This window comes from Artibeus jamaicensis, unplaced genomic scaffold (genome assembly GCF_021234435.1).
Source record: "Artibeus jamaicensis isolate MK-2021 breed Jamaican fruit bat unplaced genomic scaffold, CSHL_Jam_final contig_729, whole genome shotgun sequence".
Taxonomy (NCBI): domain Eukaryota; kingdom Metazoa; phylum Chordata; class Mammalia; order Chiroptera; family Phyllostomidae; genus Artibeus; species Artibeus jamaicensis.
In genome coordinates, this window is record NW_026521939.1 from 3,996,335 (window position 1) to 4,015,385 (window position 19,051).

Here is a 19,051-nt window from a genome sequence, read left to right on the forward strand (position 1 = left end):
ACTCTAAGTGACCAACCTATCAGATGCACAGTTCAAAACACTGGTGATCAGGATGCTCACAGAACTGGTTGATTTTAGTCACAAATTAGATGAAAAAATGAAGGCTAAATTAATTGAAATGAAGGGAAATGAACAGGAAACCAATAGTGATGAAAAGGAATCTGGGACTCAAATCAAAGGAGTGGACCAGAAAGAGGCAAAAAATGACCAAACAGAAAAGAATGAAGAAACAAGAATTCAAAAAAATGAGGAGAGGCTTAGGAACCTCCAGAACATCTTCAAACGTTCCAACATCCGAATTAGAGGGGTACCAGAAGGGGAAGAGGAAGAGTGACAAGTGGAAAACTTATTTGAACAAATAATAAAAGAGAACTTCCCCAATCTGGCAAAGGAAATAGCCTTCCAGGAAGTTCAGAGAGTCCCAAAGAAGTTGGATCCAAGAAGGAACACACCAGAGCACATCATAATTACATTAGCCAAGATTAAAATGGAGAGAATTCTAGAAGCAGCAAGAGATAAGAGGACAGTCACCTACAAAGGAGTTCCCATCAGACTGTCAGCTGATTTCTCAAAAGAGACCTTACAGGCAAGAAGGGGCTGGAAAGAAGTATTCCAAGTCATGAAATCCAAAGACCTATATCCAAGACTGCTCTATCCGGCAAAGCTTTCATTTAGAATGGAAGGGCAGATAAAGTGCTTCTCAGATAAGGTCAAGTTCAAGGAGTTCATCATCACCAAGCCCTTATTATATAGAATGTTAAAGGGACTTATCTAAGGAAAAGAAGATAAAAAAGATGAACAGTGAAAGGACAGCAAACTCACAGTTATTAAGAACCACACCTAAAACAAAAGGAAACTAAGAGGACAGCTAGATCAGGAGCAGAACCATAGAAATGAAGATCACATGGAGGGTTAGCAACAGGGGAGTGGGAGGAGGAGAAGGGAGGAGAAGGTACAGAAAATAAGTAGCATAGATGGTAGGTAGAAAATAGGGGGGAGGGTAAAAATAGTATGGGAAATTAAAGGGGGGAATGGGGGGGAGGGGGTGTGCAGGGTGGAGGGGAATGAAGGGGGGAATAAGACAATGGTAATGGCATAATCAATAAAATATATATATAAAAAGTAGAATTTACTAATATTTGATAAAATTTCCTTTAAGTTGGAAGTAATGATCTCTAATTCTATTATTTTAAGATTCTGTGAATAAACCTTTATTTGTATAGATACTATTTTTCCCTAAAACAAAGAAAACTGTCTCAACACATTCACTAAGACAGAAAACTGTCTTAGTGAACATTCACTAAGCTTATCCCTACACTAAAATGTTGTTTTGGCCCCAAACTAAGTGATACGCAACTAGAACTCCTGCATGTTCTCAGAGTCTGAAAGAGAGGATGTGCATTAACGTTACTGTTCTGATGTGAGAGGCTGCCTCTGTCCGTCCCTTGAGTTGTCTCAGCTGAAACAGCTCACACCACCCTGGGGCACACTTACCGGTCCATTTAATTATCTAGGTTCTTTCCTGTAGGACACGAAAACTCTGGGACTGATACTAATTCTCAAGGTTTATAATAGTAAGACCTATTTTTGAGGCCTTAGTATTTTTCTGTTGAGGAGATGTACACATAGCTCCACCTACTGGGTAAGTGGGAATTCGGCTAACTTTTGGGTGGGAATTGGTGTAGAGGACGCTGAACCCTAGATCGACACCATCCGTAATTTTGAAGATGAGGAAAATGACACTCAGAGAAAGAAAGTGAACTGTACATAAGGCCCAACATGCAGGTGAAGCAGAATGGGATGTGAGGGTGATCTCGATGCAACATCTGTCCCCCCACTGATCGCCAGGGTCCATTTGGCTGATCTGGCTGGCTAGGCGGGTGTCCCCTTCCTCCCTCACCGATCCAGGCGTGTCCCTCCTGAAGCTGCGGGCTCGAAGAGGATGACCTTCCCAATGCGGGGACAGGACCGGTCTTCGGTCAGGGGTATACCTGTCGCTGCGGAGGTCCCCTGCTAGAACCTCCAAAGGAGCTCTCAAGAACTCTTTCTCTTTCCCCCCCAAATTGAATAATCTGCAGCCAAATGACATCTGACTTCATGCTCGCAGATGGGAGATAGATCATAAAAGAGAACATAGGGAGCTTCCCCAGATGAAGCCCGGAGAAGATGCCGAGTGGCTGGCAGACGAGAGTACCAACCAGCCACTGTCTGCCCTCCTTTAGCATTCACCAACCTTTCTGACTTGCTGTGGCTGACTGAGCACATGTTGTGTGAACGTGTCTGGTTTCTGAGGTACGGTCTGGACCAAGCCTGAGGACAAGGCGGTAGCTGCTATCTGAGGCTGAGTCTGGATTCCTGCTTGTGGTGGAGTCTAGGATGCAAAAAAAATTTTTTAATTGTCGTAATCAAAGTTAGAATCAGGAGTTTAGATGTGGTCATTTGGGGATCACATCTGAAATAAGATAAAATATTTACAGATATACACAACTCATCAGCACCTAAATTTGAGCCTAACAATTTGAAACCATAGAGTTAAAAGACCAGACCAGTTATTTTCATGCTCTTATTATTCTTTTAAGTGGCTAAGATGTTCATCTGGAAATTCTGTGAAAATAAAAAACTGAAATAAAAAAAACCAGTAGCATCTTTAGCACCGAATAGGTCAGATATTAAGAGCAGCAAGGAAATCTGGGAGGCTCGAGAGCCCAAATTCCTGCATTTAAGCTGCAATAGGCCTGCTCTCTGGGGACAGTCAGCCATGTACCAGATCACACAGGCCCAGAATGCAACGTGGTTCTTCCCCTAGAGCAGAGAGGGGTGTCAGACTCATTTTCATCAGGGGCCACATCAGCCTCACAGTTGCCTTCAAAGGGCCGAATGTAATTTCAACTCCTTACCAGTTAAGGAGTAGTCACATTTATACAGCCCTAAAATTATTTCAGCCTTTTGAAGGCAATGTGAGGCCGATGTGGCCCCCGGTGAAAATGAGTCTGACACCCCTGTCCTAGAACATCAACTCTAATGGAAGATTTGGACAGGGGAAAGTCCAGAAAAGCTGTACTGAAGAGCAGACTTTCCACTTCATAGATCCTCTAAAGATTAAGCAGGGGGATTAGGATTTTTGGAAATGCCAGGGCCTGTGGGTGATGCCTTCTAACTTCAGGGCACACTCTGCTAAGGATACCTGGGTAGTCACGGTTGAGAAGCATGTGGACCATATTTTGCTGAAACCTACGGCAATCACATTACATAAAAACAAACTTAAGGTCAATGCACAGGTTACGTAAACATAAAAGGAAATTTCACTAGTAGCAACTCTCTCAAAACTTTCACTTCTAAATGTTGTGGTCACATTTTCCTTAGTGTAGGCGTCTTCACATTACTGGTGCCTTTTAAAGACTACATTTGGGAGGTAGAATGTAAGAGTGGACATAAGAGTCTCAAAGCTCTGGAGTCAGAAGGCTGAGGTTTAAACACTAATTCTGTTCTCAGGCAACTTGCTAAGTCTTCAAGGGTCTCAGTTTCACTATCTAGAAATGGGTTTTATCACTTGGCTCTTCTAGGGAAGGGAGGATTAAATGAAGTAAGCCATTTAAAGTACTTGATGTTGTGCCCAGTGCATGAAAAGTGCTCAGTGACAGCAGCTATTATCATGATGTCATAGGTATTTAAAAATAACTACATGTACTATACTATACTGTGTTCATTAAAGGTAAAAGGTACCATAAATAGAAAAGCACCCTATATAAAAACAGTGCTGATGATTCAAAATTTTGAATACCCCAGTCCCCCAGAACAGTTTTCTGCAACTGTGAAGCCTGATTTGGAGGCATTTGTGAAAAAGCTCAGGTATCTGTCACCGGCAGAGTGTCCATTTTATGCAGGCTGCAAGGCAAAGTAGTTAGAAGACACACTTCACACCTGGAGTTTGAGGCTGCCCACGGGGAGCTGCACTGAGGTGACACTGGAGCCCTGGATGGACACTGGGAGCAGCAGCTGAGCAGTCTGCGTGGTCAGCAGAGCCTGAGGCTGAGCGACAACAGCAGGCGGCGCCTGTCCCTGGGAACTCACGTAGAACTGTGGGACGATGCTCTGCTGCTCTGCCTGGGCCACAGGCACCTCTTGCTTGATCACCACAGCCTTTTTGGCAACAAAGGTCTGGCCACCTGTAGAGACAGGCTGGCCTACAGAATGGCTGGCTCCCGGGACAGGCTGCCTGGGGCTGGAGCAGTCAGTGAGTGAGGTCTCATCTTTAATGGAGGAACTGACACTGCCATGCTTCTGCTCTAACTGGCTGACAGAATTAGCTGGGGCACCGGCCTGGGGTTCCAGTGGCCGCCGCTGCTGCTGCTGCTGCTGTTGCCCTCGTTTTTCAACCTCAAGTTGCATTTTCAGAACTTCCACGAGCTTCTGCTCTTGTTCCAGTTTCCTCTTTAGCTCTTCAATCTGCTTCTCTTTCTCCTGAAGCTTGCGATCCTTCTCAGCTGCATCCAGCTCCAGACTGGACAGAGTGCTGCTGGTGGGACTTAGGCTGTCTTCATTACCTGTTACTCTCAAAGGGGATGAACACAAGAACTGTGAAGGAGACATCATGGTCATAATCTCAGTAAATGTGTCTGCCATGTTTGTGTCCTCGGTGCTGAGACTGGACTGTTCGGAAGGAGATGGTGAGATCGGCAGAGGAGAGTTAACAGTTTCCACATGGGCTACATTACTGCTTCCAGCAGATGGCAGTTCTGCCTTGAAGGTGGAGCCTGAGCTAGTCACACAGTTTTGTAGTGTGGTTACTGGCAGCGCCATGGTGATTTCTGGGTTACTGGTGACGATGGCAGATGTTGACACTGCCACAATGCCATCAGCAGCAACGCCATTGCTGTTCATCTCTTGGTAGGGTTTCAGGCGTTCGATAAGGTTCGGTTTGGTGCCTGACACTGGAAGACCCCTTAACTTCAGTTCTGTCTTCAGTTCTGATACCTAGAAGTACAAACAAATCAGCTCTCCTCTGGTATTAAAGCTTTCTGACAAACCCACAGGACAGTATATTATTGCATATTTAGAAGTGGGACAGTTCCTTTTTCCTTTTTAACACACACAACTATAGAGCTGAAGAAACTGAAAGGCCAGTAATAAATAACAAAGCAAGAATTTTTAGGAGTGAATTTCTGTTATGTCAAAGAAAAGACTTACTACTAGAAACACTGATGACAGCAGCTCCATTTATTGAGTAATTACTATGTGCCAGACACTGTTGGAAGTGCTTTATTCTTTCACTTAATTTTCACATGAGGTGTAGGTGTTATTCTTAACTATCACATTTCCCCACTTCTCCCAAACTTGGCAATGAGCAGGGGGGAAAAATGTGTCTCTGGAATCAGAACAGGTATGGTGTTGGCACATGGTATTATATACTCAATAAATGAGAGCTATTACTGGTCACTATAATGATACTGTAAAGTAAACTTAATGGAGTAAAAGGAAAGTGCCTCTATGAGGGTTATCATATTGTTGGTAAAGTTAAACATCTGCTGAAAAGTATCTACAAAAACCTTGCAAACCATTTACATTTTTGTGGTATTCGTGGGTGAATAAACTCTACTTGGAATTATCACCTTTAAGTCGTCCAGGCTGGAAGGCAGAGGTCCTGGCTTTCTCATGGGAGCAGGCATATTCTGTCTTGCTGTGTTAGGTATGGTATTGTTCAAAGCTGAATTCCCACTGTTGTTATTTTTGTCATTGAGAGGCCTTCAAAAGAAAAGGAAAACCAGAGTTTATAAGAAAATAATTTTTGGATTTGATATTGCTTATACTAAAAATTTGACTGTTAACTTAGAAAGAGAAAAATACCATGGTCATGAATGGGAAGACTCAGTCTGGTAAAGATGGTAATCTAATTAGGTCACAATAAAAATCCCTGTAGGTCAGGGGTGTCCAACCTTTTGGTGTCTCTGGGCCACACTGGAAGAAGAGTTCTCTTGGGCCACACATTAAATACACTGAGGCATGTGATCACAAAAAAAATCTCGTAACTTTTTAAGTAAATTTGTGATTTTGTGTTGGGCTGCATTCATAGCCATCCTGAGCCACATGTAGCTCATGGGTTACAGGCTGGACACCCCTGCTTAGGTTTTGTTTGTTTGCTTGCTTGGTAGAAATTTATAAAACAGTTCTAAGCTTTATATGGAAATGCAAAGAACCAAGAATGGCCATGGCATCCTTGAAGAAGAAAAGCAAGATAACAAAGCTGGGAAAGCCATACCACTAGATACCAATGTTTATTAAAAAGCCAGTTATTCAGATAGCATGGTGCTGGTGCAAAGACAGAACAACAGATAAATGGGAGAGATCAGAGAATACAGAAACAGCCCCCCCAAAGGTGACATGGCACTCCAGTTCCACTAAATGGTACTGGGCCAAACTGGATGTTCATACAGGGAAAAATAGTGCTCCAGCTTGACCCCTACCTCACATCATGCCCCAAAACCTGAGTGTGATTTTTGAAAACAATACAGCTTTTAGAGAAAATTAGGATAATATCTTCATGGCCTTTGGATAGGAAAAGATTTCTTAAACAGGACACAAAAGCACTAGCTAAAAGGGTCATCTTTAAGAGGGTGAAAAGTCAAGCCATAGGAAAAATAATACATTTTTCTCACAAAAGACTCATATCTACAATATATAAAGTCTTGCAAATCAGTAAGACAGAAGACTCAAAGGGAAAGTCTTAAATAAGCATATCGCAAGAAAGTATGAGGTCTGTCCAGAAGGCATGTAGGCTTGTAATATGAAAAATAGAGACATTTACTGAAAAAGATACAAGAAATATTGTACATAGGACAATAATGCCTCAGTCCCCTTCAAAGTAGGCACCTTGGGACCTCACACAGTTCTCCCAATCGTCATCAGCTGCCCCATCCTATTTTCCTGATTCTCATCAATGGTCTGAAATCTCCTCCCTTTCAAAGGGGATTTTAGTTTTGGGAAAAACCAGAAGTTGCAGGATATCAAATTTGGGCTGTAGGAGGTCTGAGTCACCTGGGTGGTTTGATGTTTCACCAAAAAACTGCACAAGACACGATGCATGAACCATAAACTCATGCGTTGCTGCGATGAATCTGCCAATCACCAGTTGCCCATAACGGCGGCCTTCTGAATCATTCAAATAGATTTTATGGAGAAATGTTCAAGCTTAATGCAAAATCTGAGGCAGATGTGTTGCTCTACTTGCTCAGTCCTTTTGAATGCGGTGGCTGCACAGACATAAGCTCACTCAGTGGTGTCTACCGGCCCCACTGACTAGTACAGTCAAGTTGTCATTGTTCACGCATGCGCTTTCCAGTCCATTCTCCTTGGCTGCCAGGTTACATCGATGTTGCACAAACTGTTCTCCTTATATTAACAATGGTTAGACTTTTTCCAGACAGACCTCATGTATCCAAACGATCAATAAATACATGAACAAAGCCTTAACCTCAACAGGTATGAGAAAAATGCAAATAAAAAGCACAACAAAACAGCACTGCACATCCAGAAAGATTGCTACTATATTGTAGGCTGCTGATACCAACTGCTTAGAACAGCCAGAACTCTCCCTCATAGAAAGCTGGTAGAACTGTGAACTGGCACAACCACCTAGGAGAACTTTCATAGTACTTACTAAACAAAAACCCAGGTCTATCTGCTGGCCCAACAATTCTATTCCTATGCAGATACCTGACAAAGACATATATTTATCAGTTAAAAGATGCACACTAGGAATATTTATTATAGCAGTTTTTGTAACAGCCCCAATTGGAAGCAATCCACTTGTCTGTCAAGAGTACAGTGGATGGATAAATTATAGAACACTAGACAGCAATAAAAATGAACTGCTGCTATTTGCACCAATAAAGATGCATCTCACAAATATAATGATGAGCAAAAGAAGCCAGACACACAGGTATATTGTAGGGTTGCATTTATGCAATATTCAAAAGCAGGCAAAATTAGTCTATGGGGTGGAAGTCAGGGCAGTCACCAAGAGTGGCTGATAATGTTCCATTTCTTGATTTAGGTGGCTACAGGGGATGCTTACTTAGGCATCAATTTCACTTATGATTTATACATTTCTCTGTATGTAGGTTATACTTCACTTTTTAAAGCTTATTAAAAATGTTGGTTAGTATAAGAGTTAGGTGCCTTTGTACTGATTTCTTTAAAGGCCTGACCAGAAAAAACTGAGGTCCTCTCTGACTTCTTTCGATTGTGATACTCCTGGCCACAACGGCATTTCCTTTTCTCATGGTTGACACCTATTAAAGAAAGGTGACATGACGGCTGACACCATACAGTCAATTCCGCTGCAGCCTGAGGCTTTGCCATCACATAAGCCTTGGCCCTGAAGCCAGAGAGGTTCTGAATTCCGCACTCTGAACTAGGGACCTGAGGTGATGATGCACGTGGGGTAAGGTCCACAGCTGGATAAGCTTTCTCAAGTGAGCACGTTTGAAGCCAGTTCTGGCCGTGTCAACAGCTAACTCTTTACATTTAGTTGACTCTTTTTAAACCTGCTTTAAATTTTGTTGAATATCTGAAGTATTTGAAATGAAGTTTCTTGAAGCTTGGATGAACTGACAAATATTTTGTTATTCTCATTTCTAAAAACTCAACTTTTAAATCATTTTTAAATTATGAAAACAATTTATTTAAATCAAAATGTCTCAATTTTAATCTTTAATACTGTCCCTGCAAGGAGCCTTTTTAGACACCTTTCCCCTAATCACTTTCCCTATGAAGTTTTAACACCATAATTGTGCTATATACCTGTCTATGTAATGCACATCTGTGCTTTACTAAGTAAAAGTGTAAGATTCCCCTCGATCAACTCTTGTTCCGTTATGAATGAGATCATCTCCTTGCAAATGCATGACTTCAATGAATTAGTCTATTCATGCTGTCATTTTGGATGAGATTCTATAATACACTTGGTTGCCATGATGAAGAGTTCGGTGTTTAATTCAACTTTTAAAATAAGAGAAACAAACTGATCGTTTTTTTCCTGTGAATCAGGAGGAAGAAGTGGGTGATGAATGTGATCACTGTGTGGATGAGAAACCTGAAGCTGAGAGACGGCCTGACCTCCCAGGCCCTCAGCTAGTGCACAGCCGGCGCTGTACTGGCACTACAGCCCCGTGTCTTCAGGCTCTTGCTCCTTCCATAGCACCCAAGGGCTGCATTATCAAAAAAAACCCCACTACTGTGGGCACTACAGGACTTCCACATTTAGTTTCTTGTAATGGAATTTTGGTAAAAATAAAGTGTGTTAATTAGAAAATAGCATCTCTACTTTCAGGACCTGAAGTTAAACAGAACTGGTGTTCAGTCTTTGTGTAGTGAAATAATACTGAAAAACCAGTGATCTTCCCCCTCCTGGCTCCTGTATCTTTTTGTGTGATAATTTCCTTGGATGGGTTGGCTTGGTTACTTTAGTGCAGGGAATGTTTCAGGAGGAGCGGGGAACTGAAGCCTTGATGGAAAGACAGAGAACTGCTCGAGTTCAGAAACCCTGCATCTCAGATGTATTCTTCCCATCCATGAAGCCAGTCCCATGTAGTCAATTTATTTCATTATAGGAAAGACTATTTCATTAACAGCACAAAAAAATTGTTTTATGGGGTTTCAGTTGAACCGTTTCCTCATCTGGGAATGGGGTCAATAATATCAAACTTCCTGGAGTAACTGTGCGGATGATGGTGATGATGACGGCATGGGGCATCCTAACGAGCACACAAACAGGAGCCCTCGTGCTGTTATCATCACGGTGCCAAGGAGGGCGGCCGGTGGGGATGCCTCCCTGGGACCTGGACAGAGCTGTGAAGCAGTGGCTGTGTCTGATGCTCTTCCAGCTCTCTGCATTCCCGGTCCCCTGCCAATGTCAACAGCTCTCTCAGGCCTGCTTACTCTTAAAATAATGACACGCTACAAGATTCTTCCCTCTTTCATCTCTGTGCTCTGATACAGATTTAAGTGCTTTACAGGAAGGTCCGAATGACTAATTGGTCTAACTTTCCTTGACATATTTGGTTCTTGAAAGAAAACAGTGAATTGATAATCATTAGCATGTGAGGAGATATTTCTTTTTATTTTTTAAATATGGAATGTTTCCTGAACTTGCATATTATCCTCGCACAGGGGCCATGCTAATTGTCTCTGTATTGTTCCAACTTTAGTACATGTGCTGCCAAAGCAAGTACAAGATATTTCTTAAGAGAAGTTCTGAGCGTGTCTCAATGGTTTTCTACTCCTAGAAAACAGGGGCCCCCACAGAGGAATGCTTAGCCTACATGTAGAAAACAAGTGTCTATAACTCAAGTGATTATAAATCAAGGGGCTTGTGCATAGAGAGTAATTTTTCCTTGTATGAATTTTTTCTTTAGAAGTATCTTTTAAAAAAAAGATTTTATTTACTTATTTTTAGAGAGAGAGGAAGGGAAGGAGAAAGAGGGAGAGAAACATCAATATGTGGTTGCCTCTCCAGCGCCCCCTATGGGGACCTGATCTGCAACTCAGGCCTGTGCCCCGACTGGGAATTGAACTGGCAACTCTTTGGTTCATAGGCCGGTGCTCAATCCACCAACCCACACCAGCCAGGGCCCTTGTATGAGATTTTATTTTTTTCTAGAATTTTTTTCTCAAGTTGAATGTAAATATCCCTTTCTCCTAAAAAGTGAACAAAATGAAGGACAGGGGCTTTGCATTTTTATCTCTTTCTGAGAAAAAAGCACATTGAGGATGTATAACTATTAGTTTCCTTTATTACATAATTAAAGTAAGCTATAGCTGTCTTGCTATGGATTGAATCTCAGAAACTGTCAGAACTCACTCCCTCTGTCCCTCCTGATTGGGCTCAAACTTTGCAAATGTGTTTTTTTCTTCATGGTTGTTGGTCACAAAGACCTTTTATTCATTGTCTTTTGGAATAGCTATCCTGTTCCTTCATTTCCATTAGAAGTGCCCTTTTACCTTCTTGCATCTATGTTACCACAAAATTTCTAACTAGTTTTCCTACTTCCACATCCCCTTCAGTACTGGGGTCGAACTATTCTTCCCCGCACGCTGACTTTACACGTCAGTGCGGCCTCTGAAATGCCTACCACATCAAGATTAGAGTCGTCCCAGCTTCACGTTCCTCCAGACACTGGCTCAACCCAATTCTGTCTTCCACTTTTCTTATAATTTAATCATATTCATTATTTAACAGGCCACTTTTCTCACCATCCAATAAATAGGCACTGCACTGTGTACTTCCACTCACATCATTCCCCACTGTTTGGAGGGTTGGTTCCCTCTGAAGTTTAAGGTCCTTTCGAACATAAATATCCTGTCTTTTTCATAAAACTTTTCTTGACCACTCCAGTTTTATGGTTATGCTTTTTAAAACAAACAAACAAACAAACAAACAACTGTTTATACTTCTGATGCTTTTTTTCTTAGCACTTAATACTAGGCAAACCTTTCCTGGATAAGTAATTCTGAAAAGTCCCTTCTAACTTGAAAAATTCAGAACCTACTTTAGAGGACAAAAACGGGAGCGGCACACAGGCTATTTTCACTATGTTGACTTTAGACCCTGTATGTGGAACTTCGATGGCAGTAAAATGCAAATGGTCATTAAGCACAAATAAATCACAACATCCAACCTTCCGTAACTAATGGGTCCTCATAAAAAAAAACCACAGCAAAATGCACTTTAGAAGCCAAGCACTGCCCCCAGCCCGTACTTGAGTGGTGCAGGCAGGATGGTCTGGTAGTTGTAGTGTTGCTGCTGTTGGCTCAGGATCTGTAGCTGCAGGAACAGCTGCTGCTGCTGGAGCAGGCGGGCGTAGTTGGAGTCCAGCTGCGGCTCGCTCTTTTCACCTTTCTGGTCTGGTGGAATGTACTGGTGGTACTTCAGCTTCTTTACCCGTGGTTTAGGGTCTTTACATTTTTTGCTACGGTGTTTGTCATTCGGATTCTTAGGATGGCTTTGCTATTTGTGAGAAAAGGGAGGGAAGAACATTTTTAAAGACGCCACCACGTGCAGTCTGTTTTCCTGTGCCTCAGTGACTTGAAATGAAAGAGCAATGCAGCTTCAGACCTGGTGGAGCCACTTGGGAAGGCAAGGCACCAAACACATTTCAAGAGCTAGGAAAACATATGCATGTACCCTTGACCAAGAAATCTTGTTCCTAAGAACTTATTTCTCCTGCTGCCTGGTTCCTTCAGACTAAGGGCAAGATCCTCAGCTTAGCACTATCCATTCAAATTCAACAAACATTAGCTCTGAGATTTCTGTGTAGACACACTGCTGAGTGCTTACATATATTATCTCCCAGTGAAAAACAAGTCATACATTACATATACAAGAGAAAAAAGATAAAATATAGTTTACCATAACTATAATATTTTATAGTCATTAAAATCAATAAAGAATATATAAAACCAAAAATGCTTGTAATGAGAATAAAGCAGATAAAAACTATATATTTCCGTGGTAAATATACACATAAAAATACTGAGTAATGTGAATATGAGTTTAAACAAATTTTTTCAAAAATATATTTTTATTTTGAACATGGAGTGTGAGACCCCCATCTTATGATTAAGAATCAGATGGCTTTTTTTCTGAGCTTTCTTCCTCCATTTATAAGTTATCAGATCACTTTCTACTTTAAGTAGTCATATTATAGTTTCATCTGAATAAAAAAAGTCCATCAACAAAAACAACAAGGTACGGGAAATTATTCCTAAGCTTCCTTCGGTAAAATATTCAATGAGACAACTTTGAGAAGCACTACATTAAATGTGGTTACTGTTGTGATCCTGTTATATATGTTTGTATTTGAAGGAGGAAATTTAAAAAATAAAGAAGAAAATAAAAGCACCATATTCTACAGACCAGAAATTGTCACTATTCATATGTACCTTTTACCCCTAGATATCCTCATGGCAACTCCCTCACCTCTTCTATCTGCCCAGATGTCACCTGTTCATTTTGCCCAACCACCCTGAAAAACAGACACGTCTCCCCTGCCTCCCCAGTGGCCCCTCTCACCACTTCATTCTTCACTGCCGGCCCACTCTGTGTTTTGTTGTCTGTTCACCTCCCATTCCTAACCGAGGTGGGGGCACCTTGGGATGCTTTTATCACTGCTTTACTGACTCCTCATATCCAGAGCACTGCTTGGCAATAGAAGGTGCTAGATAAATATCTGCTGAATGAATTAATGATGAATGTATATGCCATTAGAAATCACTTGAATTATTAGGTACTTAAAAAAAAATCACAATGTCAGAAAATACCCTTACCCACTTAAAATCCTCCTGTAATCTCACAGTATTAATCAATTCACTGTTACCTGCTTATGTTGGTATCAATGACATATTTTATTTTTAGTCTTCTCAAACTGCACATACCAATGAATGGGGTCTGGGTTACAGGGGTCTGTCTCTAACTGCTGTATAACAGTAAAACAACTGGCCCAGCTGCAATCAGGAAGGAACCTGATGACAAAGGAGGGGACAAAAACATAAGAACCAGTACTCCTCAGACTAAATCTGCTATTACCATTAGCTGGTAGGCACATGCCTATTCTCTCAGAAAGTGAGGGTGGGAAATAGCTTTCCTCATAGAAAAACCCAAAGAATTATGGTCTGTTTCCTAATATGTACTTGTCCTTTCCTCCACTAGTATAGTCCCAGGGTTCCCTCCCCAGCCCCCGAATCTCACATTCTTAAGCAATGCCTCTTGCCCTAAAACGGAAGCCCTCTTAAAGACAGACACTAGCAAATGGCAGAACTTCAAAGATGAGGCGAGGCAGAGGACAAATTCTCAGTATCTGCAGGGAAAGATGGGTTGGCACTCAAACCCTTTTTGTGCCATTAGTGGTGCATGCTTGGGGATGTGGGAAGAGGAGGTACAAGCTGATTTTCTTGAAACAATTGCCACTTGCCACCCTCTGGAATTTCTGGCTCCAATACTAAGCGATGCAAGATGGTGAAATATATTACAATATGCCCTTGAAGCCACACAGTCTCAGTCACTCTAACAAAGAGAGCCAGGAGTGGTTAAGAGAACCTTCTCCGAGGAAGGTTGTAAGGACAGGCCCAGGGACAGATGGAGATGAGGAATGCACCATGCTTACTGCCTCTGAAGAGGCCTGCAGTGGGCTAACGGAGATGGCAGAAAGAGGGCTGGACTGGACTTCAGGAAACGGAGGTCCTTCCTGGTCTTGTCAGTTTTTTACTTCTTTGGGTCTCGGTCTCCTCATCGGGAAGGTGGATAGAGGGTTAGCTTGCTCTCTAACATTCTTTCTTAGTTCTGAAAGTTTGAGATTTGTGTTCTGCTAGTTTTGGCAAAAGCCACATCTGAAATGATTAAACTATTCTGCAGTTTATCTACCACCCACACTTTATTTAGCAGTTTTAAGTACACTTCAAAAAACTTTTAAAAGGTACTGTATATTAAACATTTTAATCTGTCCTGGGACTTAACTCTAATTGAATTATTTTGACCAAGTAAAATGCGGGAACACTGCCACAAATCTGCAGCTTATCTGAAGAACAAACCAAGCTTCATCAGGCCAAATCTGCCAAACCAAAAGAAGTATTTGCTTCTATGAAACCTTTAACCTATCGTGTAATATATCTGGAATACCACTGAGCTAAACCTTGTGTAGAACGTCCAAAATTCATCTCAATGCTAAAGGCATCCATTTGTGCGATTCAGGATTCCTGTGGGCCGTGTCGAAGCACCTCTGTCTCGCCCTACTTCCCTTCGCCCCGCCCTCGTGGCCCGATGGGAGCAGAACTGGGCACTGCTGAGAGAGTGATCCCTACAATCTTTCTCACTGCCCCAACAGTTTACCCAGACCACACGTGTGCTGTTCTGCGACTACAGAACAATAGGTCATGTGCTGAAGGTGGCAGTTGCAAATTTTAGGGCCTGGTCTAGTAAGTCCTCCCATGCTTTTGTTTTCAAGGCTTCAGGCTAAAAGGCAGGCTGGGCAACGTGGACACATGGCTGTGTCTTCCACAGGGGGTGACAGACAACGGTCACAAGTAGAGATACCCAAACTAGTGCACATGCAGGGTACCCACCTTCACCAGTGCTGGCCCAGGCTTTGTTGAGGACACAGTGTTTGTGGGGAGCACAGGAGCTGTGGACCTTGTGGGGGGCTGATCCGTAGTAGCAGGAGTTTTCAAGAATTCAGGAACTACTGGGGACACTGAAGTAAACTGGTGAAAAAGGCAGAAAGGGAACAAGTCTGTGACATCAATGACAGTAAAAATAGAAAAACCAGAATTATAAGGTAGTGACCTCCCCTGGCTGGTGTAGCTCAGTGGATTGAGCACGGGCCTGCGAACCAAAGGATTGTGGTTCGATTCCCAGTCAGGGCACATGCCTGGGATGCAGGCCAGTTCCCAGCAGGGGATGTACGAGAGGCAACCACACATTGATATTTCTCTCCCTCCTTCCTTCCCTTCCCTTCTAAAGATAAATAAATAAAATCTTAAAAAAAAATAAGGTAGTGACTTCACTTAAAGAAAAGTGTAGTTACAAAAGAAAGGAAAGTATACTGTTACGCCTGAGACCCAAATGGAGAAATAATGTGCCTGACCTCCGTGAAGCCAATTATTTAGTCTTTGCCTCAACAGTATTGAAAAGCTAGGGCTAAATTGACTAACTGTAGTGTTTTCTCAGAAATATGGTCAGAACTGCCCTTTTTTGGCAGAAATCAAGTACAAGACTCTTGTAAAAATGAAGACAACAATACGTGGTATTCATAAGGTTTTCTTGCCAAACAGGTCCCACTAATCCAGGCAAATTTAAATATCGTCTTTAGTCTTAGTTACAGGGCCTGATGCATCTCCTCCACCACAGGCAGACCCACAGTCAGGCTGGGTCTGATGAGAAGCTTCCCCTCCATGCTTGTGCCCTTAAATGTGCCTTACAGGTTACGCTCCTACCTCCAAACCCAACTAGGGCTCCTTAACTTTCCCCCGTTCTTTCAGTGAAGAAAATTTAAAGAATGTATTCTGGTAAGATTGACTTACTTCACTGACAGTACATTCATACTCAAAAAGCAAGACACTAATTTGTTACCTGGGCAATTAATTATTCAATCTCAATTTGGAGTCATATATTAACAAAGAAACTACAGAAAGCTTTTTGGGTTTTTATCAATCACTTAGAAACCTATTCCCATCAGCAATTTACGTTAAGTAGACTTTAAGTATTCATTTACTGGAAAGAGATATTACTATTCCAATAAATTAGTTAAATGTTGCCTATCCATTACTACTTGGACTTATTATCATCAGCTTTATCTTAAGGAAAAACATGTCTTTATCACTTACACTTCTCTGAACAACTCCTCAATTCATCACACCAGTCAAAATCTGTTCTCCTGTTGAAATACTTGGGTTTAAAAATACAAAACTGTATTTTCTCTCCTTAAAATAAATGACCTGGAAAGTCAGAAGGCTATTAGCTGCAACGAATATGAAGCTTGGCACACAGTAGTTACTCAATAAATATTTTTTAAGTGGGTGAATGGAAATTCCTTGTGGCTTTACTCATGCTAGGTCACACTTAAGGCTGCAGAGACTGTATGTGCGTGTGTAATTAGTTGTGCGTGGCCATGTCGGCACTTTCCCTGAGGTCTTTTCTTTTGCCATTGATTTTAGCTTTTAACTAATTATCAGTGACTGTAAATGTCGACAATATAAAAGACTGGCCTTTCTAAAGATGGTTATACTCAATTTAATTTTCAAATGAAAATGAGAAAACTTATCCAAAAGTTTTGACACCTATGTTCCAGGCTGACTTCTGTCCCCAAATGGCCCTGAGGCAGCCAGCTCCTCAATGAATCTCTGACACAAAGTGAGAGGGGACAGCTAGCGGGTCACTGCTTCACGGGGTAGGGTTCTATGTTATTTGTTTTCCTTTCACTTTGCATAGTTTCAGGAAATGAGGATACTTATCTCTGGGCAAAGTTTCACACAGGAGAAAAACATTCCTAGGCTATTAAAAAACTGGCATATAAAATATAATCAGATATTTGAATTTTAAATATATATTTCTTTGCAGATAAAATCTACTAACCTGGCAAGCTATTTTACCAGTCCAGATCTCACTGGCTGATTTGATAGTAATGGTGCATTTGAGAGCAGTCAGTGTTAAAAATCTGTGGTGGTAACTGTAATATTTATGAAAACATTTTGCCTATTATTTCTAGACCTTGCCTAATTGACTTCAGCCTTGACTACTGATACTCCCAATTGAATACCTCTTTTGGTATTTCAGTGTGACTTCATTATTGAGAAAACCACACACTCCAGCGTAACACCAGGCTAAGTCAACTGAGAAACCAGTGATTAACTTTACCTAATTGAATAAATTCTGGTTTAAAAGGAACAAATGTCTAAATTTTGATTTAGATTGTGCCAGCCCGGGGACTTCCGCCAAGATGGAGGTATAGATGGATGTGCCGTACCTTCTCACACAACCAAGTTTAGGGACAACTAAATAAGAGCATCAGAAAACACAACCAGAACATGGAAAATTGAACTTTTTGGAAGTCCGGTAACAACAAATTCTTCAGCCCGACCGGTAAGGGGCGAAACCGGTGTCTCGTGAGGGGTTGCACAGGACTCCGGTCGGACGGACCCAGGCGCGGAATCCAGAAGTGCGAATCCAGACGCACGGCAGGATTGGACCTAGCAACCCACCGGGTGAGCGACTGCTGAGGAGACAGTGGGGAGGCAGGGCTGCGTGTTGACTGCGGTTGCCTATCTGTGGGCGAGCTGACAGGCGAGGGAGTGGGCGCTTGGACCGGCCCGGCGGTCCCCGCAGCTTGCGGCAGTAGAGGGCGCCGCCATATCCCCGCTTTGACCACGCCCCCACATACAGCGTCACAACCCAGCGACCTGGGAATCCAAGGCGCCGCTTCTCCCGCTTAAAGGGCCAGAACAGACCAAAAATGTCGCAGAAAGACCTCAGAGCCCCAGAGATAAATCTAAGGGACGAAGAAATAGCAAAACTCTCAGACGCACAGTTTAAAACACTGGTCATCAGGTTCCTAACAGATCTGGTTGATTATAGCCACAAATTAGAGAAACATATGAAGGCTAAACTAAGGGAAATGAATGGAATTCCACAGAAAACCCATAGAGATGAAAAGGAAACTGGGACTCAATTCAATGAAGTGGCCCAGAAGAAAGCAAATAATGGCCAAACAGAAAAGAGTCAAGGAGCAAGAATTCAAAGAAATGAGGAGAGTCTTAGGAACCTCCAGGACATCTTTAAACGCTCCAATATCCGAATTATAGGGGTACCAGAAGGGGGAAAGACACAACCACCAGTGGAAAAATTATTTGAACAAATAATAAAAGAAAACTTCCCCAATCTGGCAAAGGAAATAGACTTCCAAGAAATCCAAGAAGCTCAGAGAGTACCAAAAAAGTTGGACTCAAGAAGAAACACACCAAGGCATATCATAATTACATTAGCCAAAATTAAAATGAAGGAGAGAATCCTAGAAGCAGCAAGAGCTAAGGGGACAATCACCTACAAAGGAGTCCCCATCAGACTGTCAGCAGATTTCTCAAAAGAGACCTTACAGGCAAGAGGGGGCTGGAAAGAAATATTCCAAGTCATGAAATCTAAAGACCTACAACCAAGATTGCTCTATCCAGCAAAACTTTCATTTAGAATGGAAGGACAGATAAGGTGCTTCTCAGATAAGATCAAATTCAAGGAGTTCATCATCACCAAGCCCTTATTATATGAAATGTTAAAGGGACTTATCTAAGAAAAAGAAGTTAAAGAAACATGAACAGTGAAAGAACAACAAGCTCACAGTTATTAACAACCACACCTAAAACAAAAGCAAACTAAAAGAACAGCTAGATCAGGAGTGGAAACATAGAAATGAAGATCTCAAGGAGGGTTAGCAACAGGGAGTGGGAGGAGGAGATGGGGGGAGGAGGTACAGAAAATAAGTAGCATAGACAGTAGATAGAAAATAGATGG

The 19,051-nt window shown here is 42.0% G+C and overlaps 1 protein-coding gene and 1 non-coding gene across 8 annotated transcripts in view; both read right to left on the reverse strand.

Annotated features, from left to right (window-relative positions):
* The window catches only part of MRTFB (myocardin related transcription factor B), a 203,033-nt gene that overhangs the window by 17,336 nt on the left and 166,646 nt on the right, over positions 1-19,051 (reverse strand). For 6 of the 7 annotated variants that reach the window (XR_008392801.1, XM_037151233.2, XM_053672122.1 and 3 more), the window contains 5 exons: positions 15,115-15,252; positions 11,757-12,004; positions 5,610-5,742; positions 3,922-4,974; positions 2,234-2,371 (listed from right to left, as the gene is read on the reverse strand). Coding sequence is in view for 6 of the 7 variants with exons in the window: in XM_037151233.2 (XP_037007128.2) it covers positions 2,234-2,371; positions 3,922-4,974; positions 5,610-5,742; positions 11,757-12,004; positions 15,115-15,252 (1,710 nt within the window). In the remaining variant the exon portion in view is untranslated. The remainder of the gene's footprint in view (positions 1-2,233; positions 2,372-3,921; positions 4,975-5,609; positions 5,743-11,756; positions 12,005-15,114; positions 15,253-19,051) is intronic. The other variant, XM_053672125.1, reaches the window with a different exon arrangement.
* On the reverse strand, positions 10,123-10,229 carry LOC119053598 (U6 spliceosomal RNA). Its single transcript, XR_005083331.1, has one exon. It is a non-coding gene; the product is annotated as a U6 spliceosomal RNA (small nuclear RNA).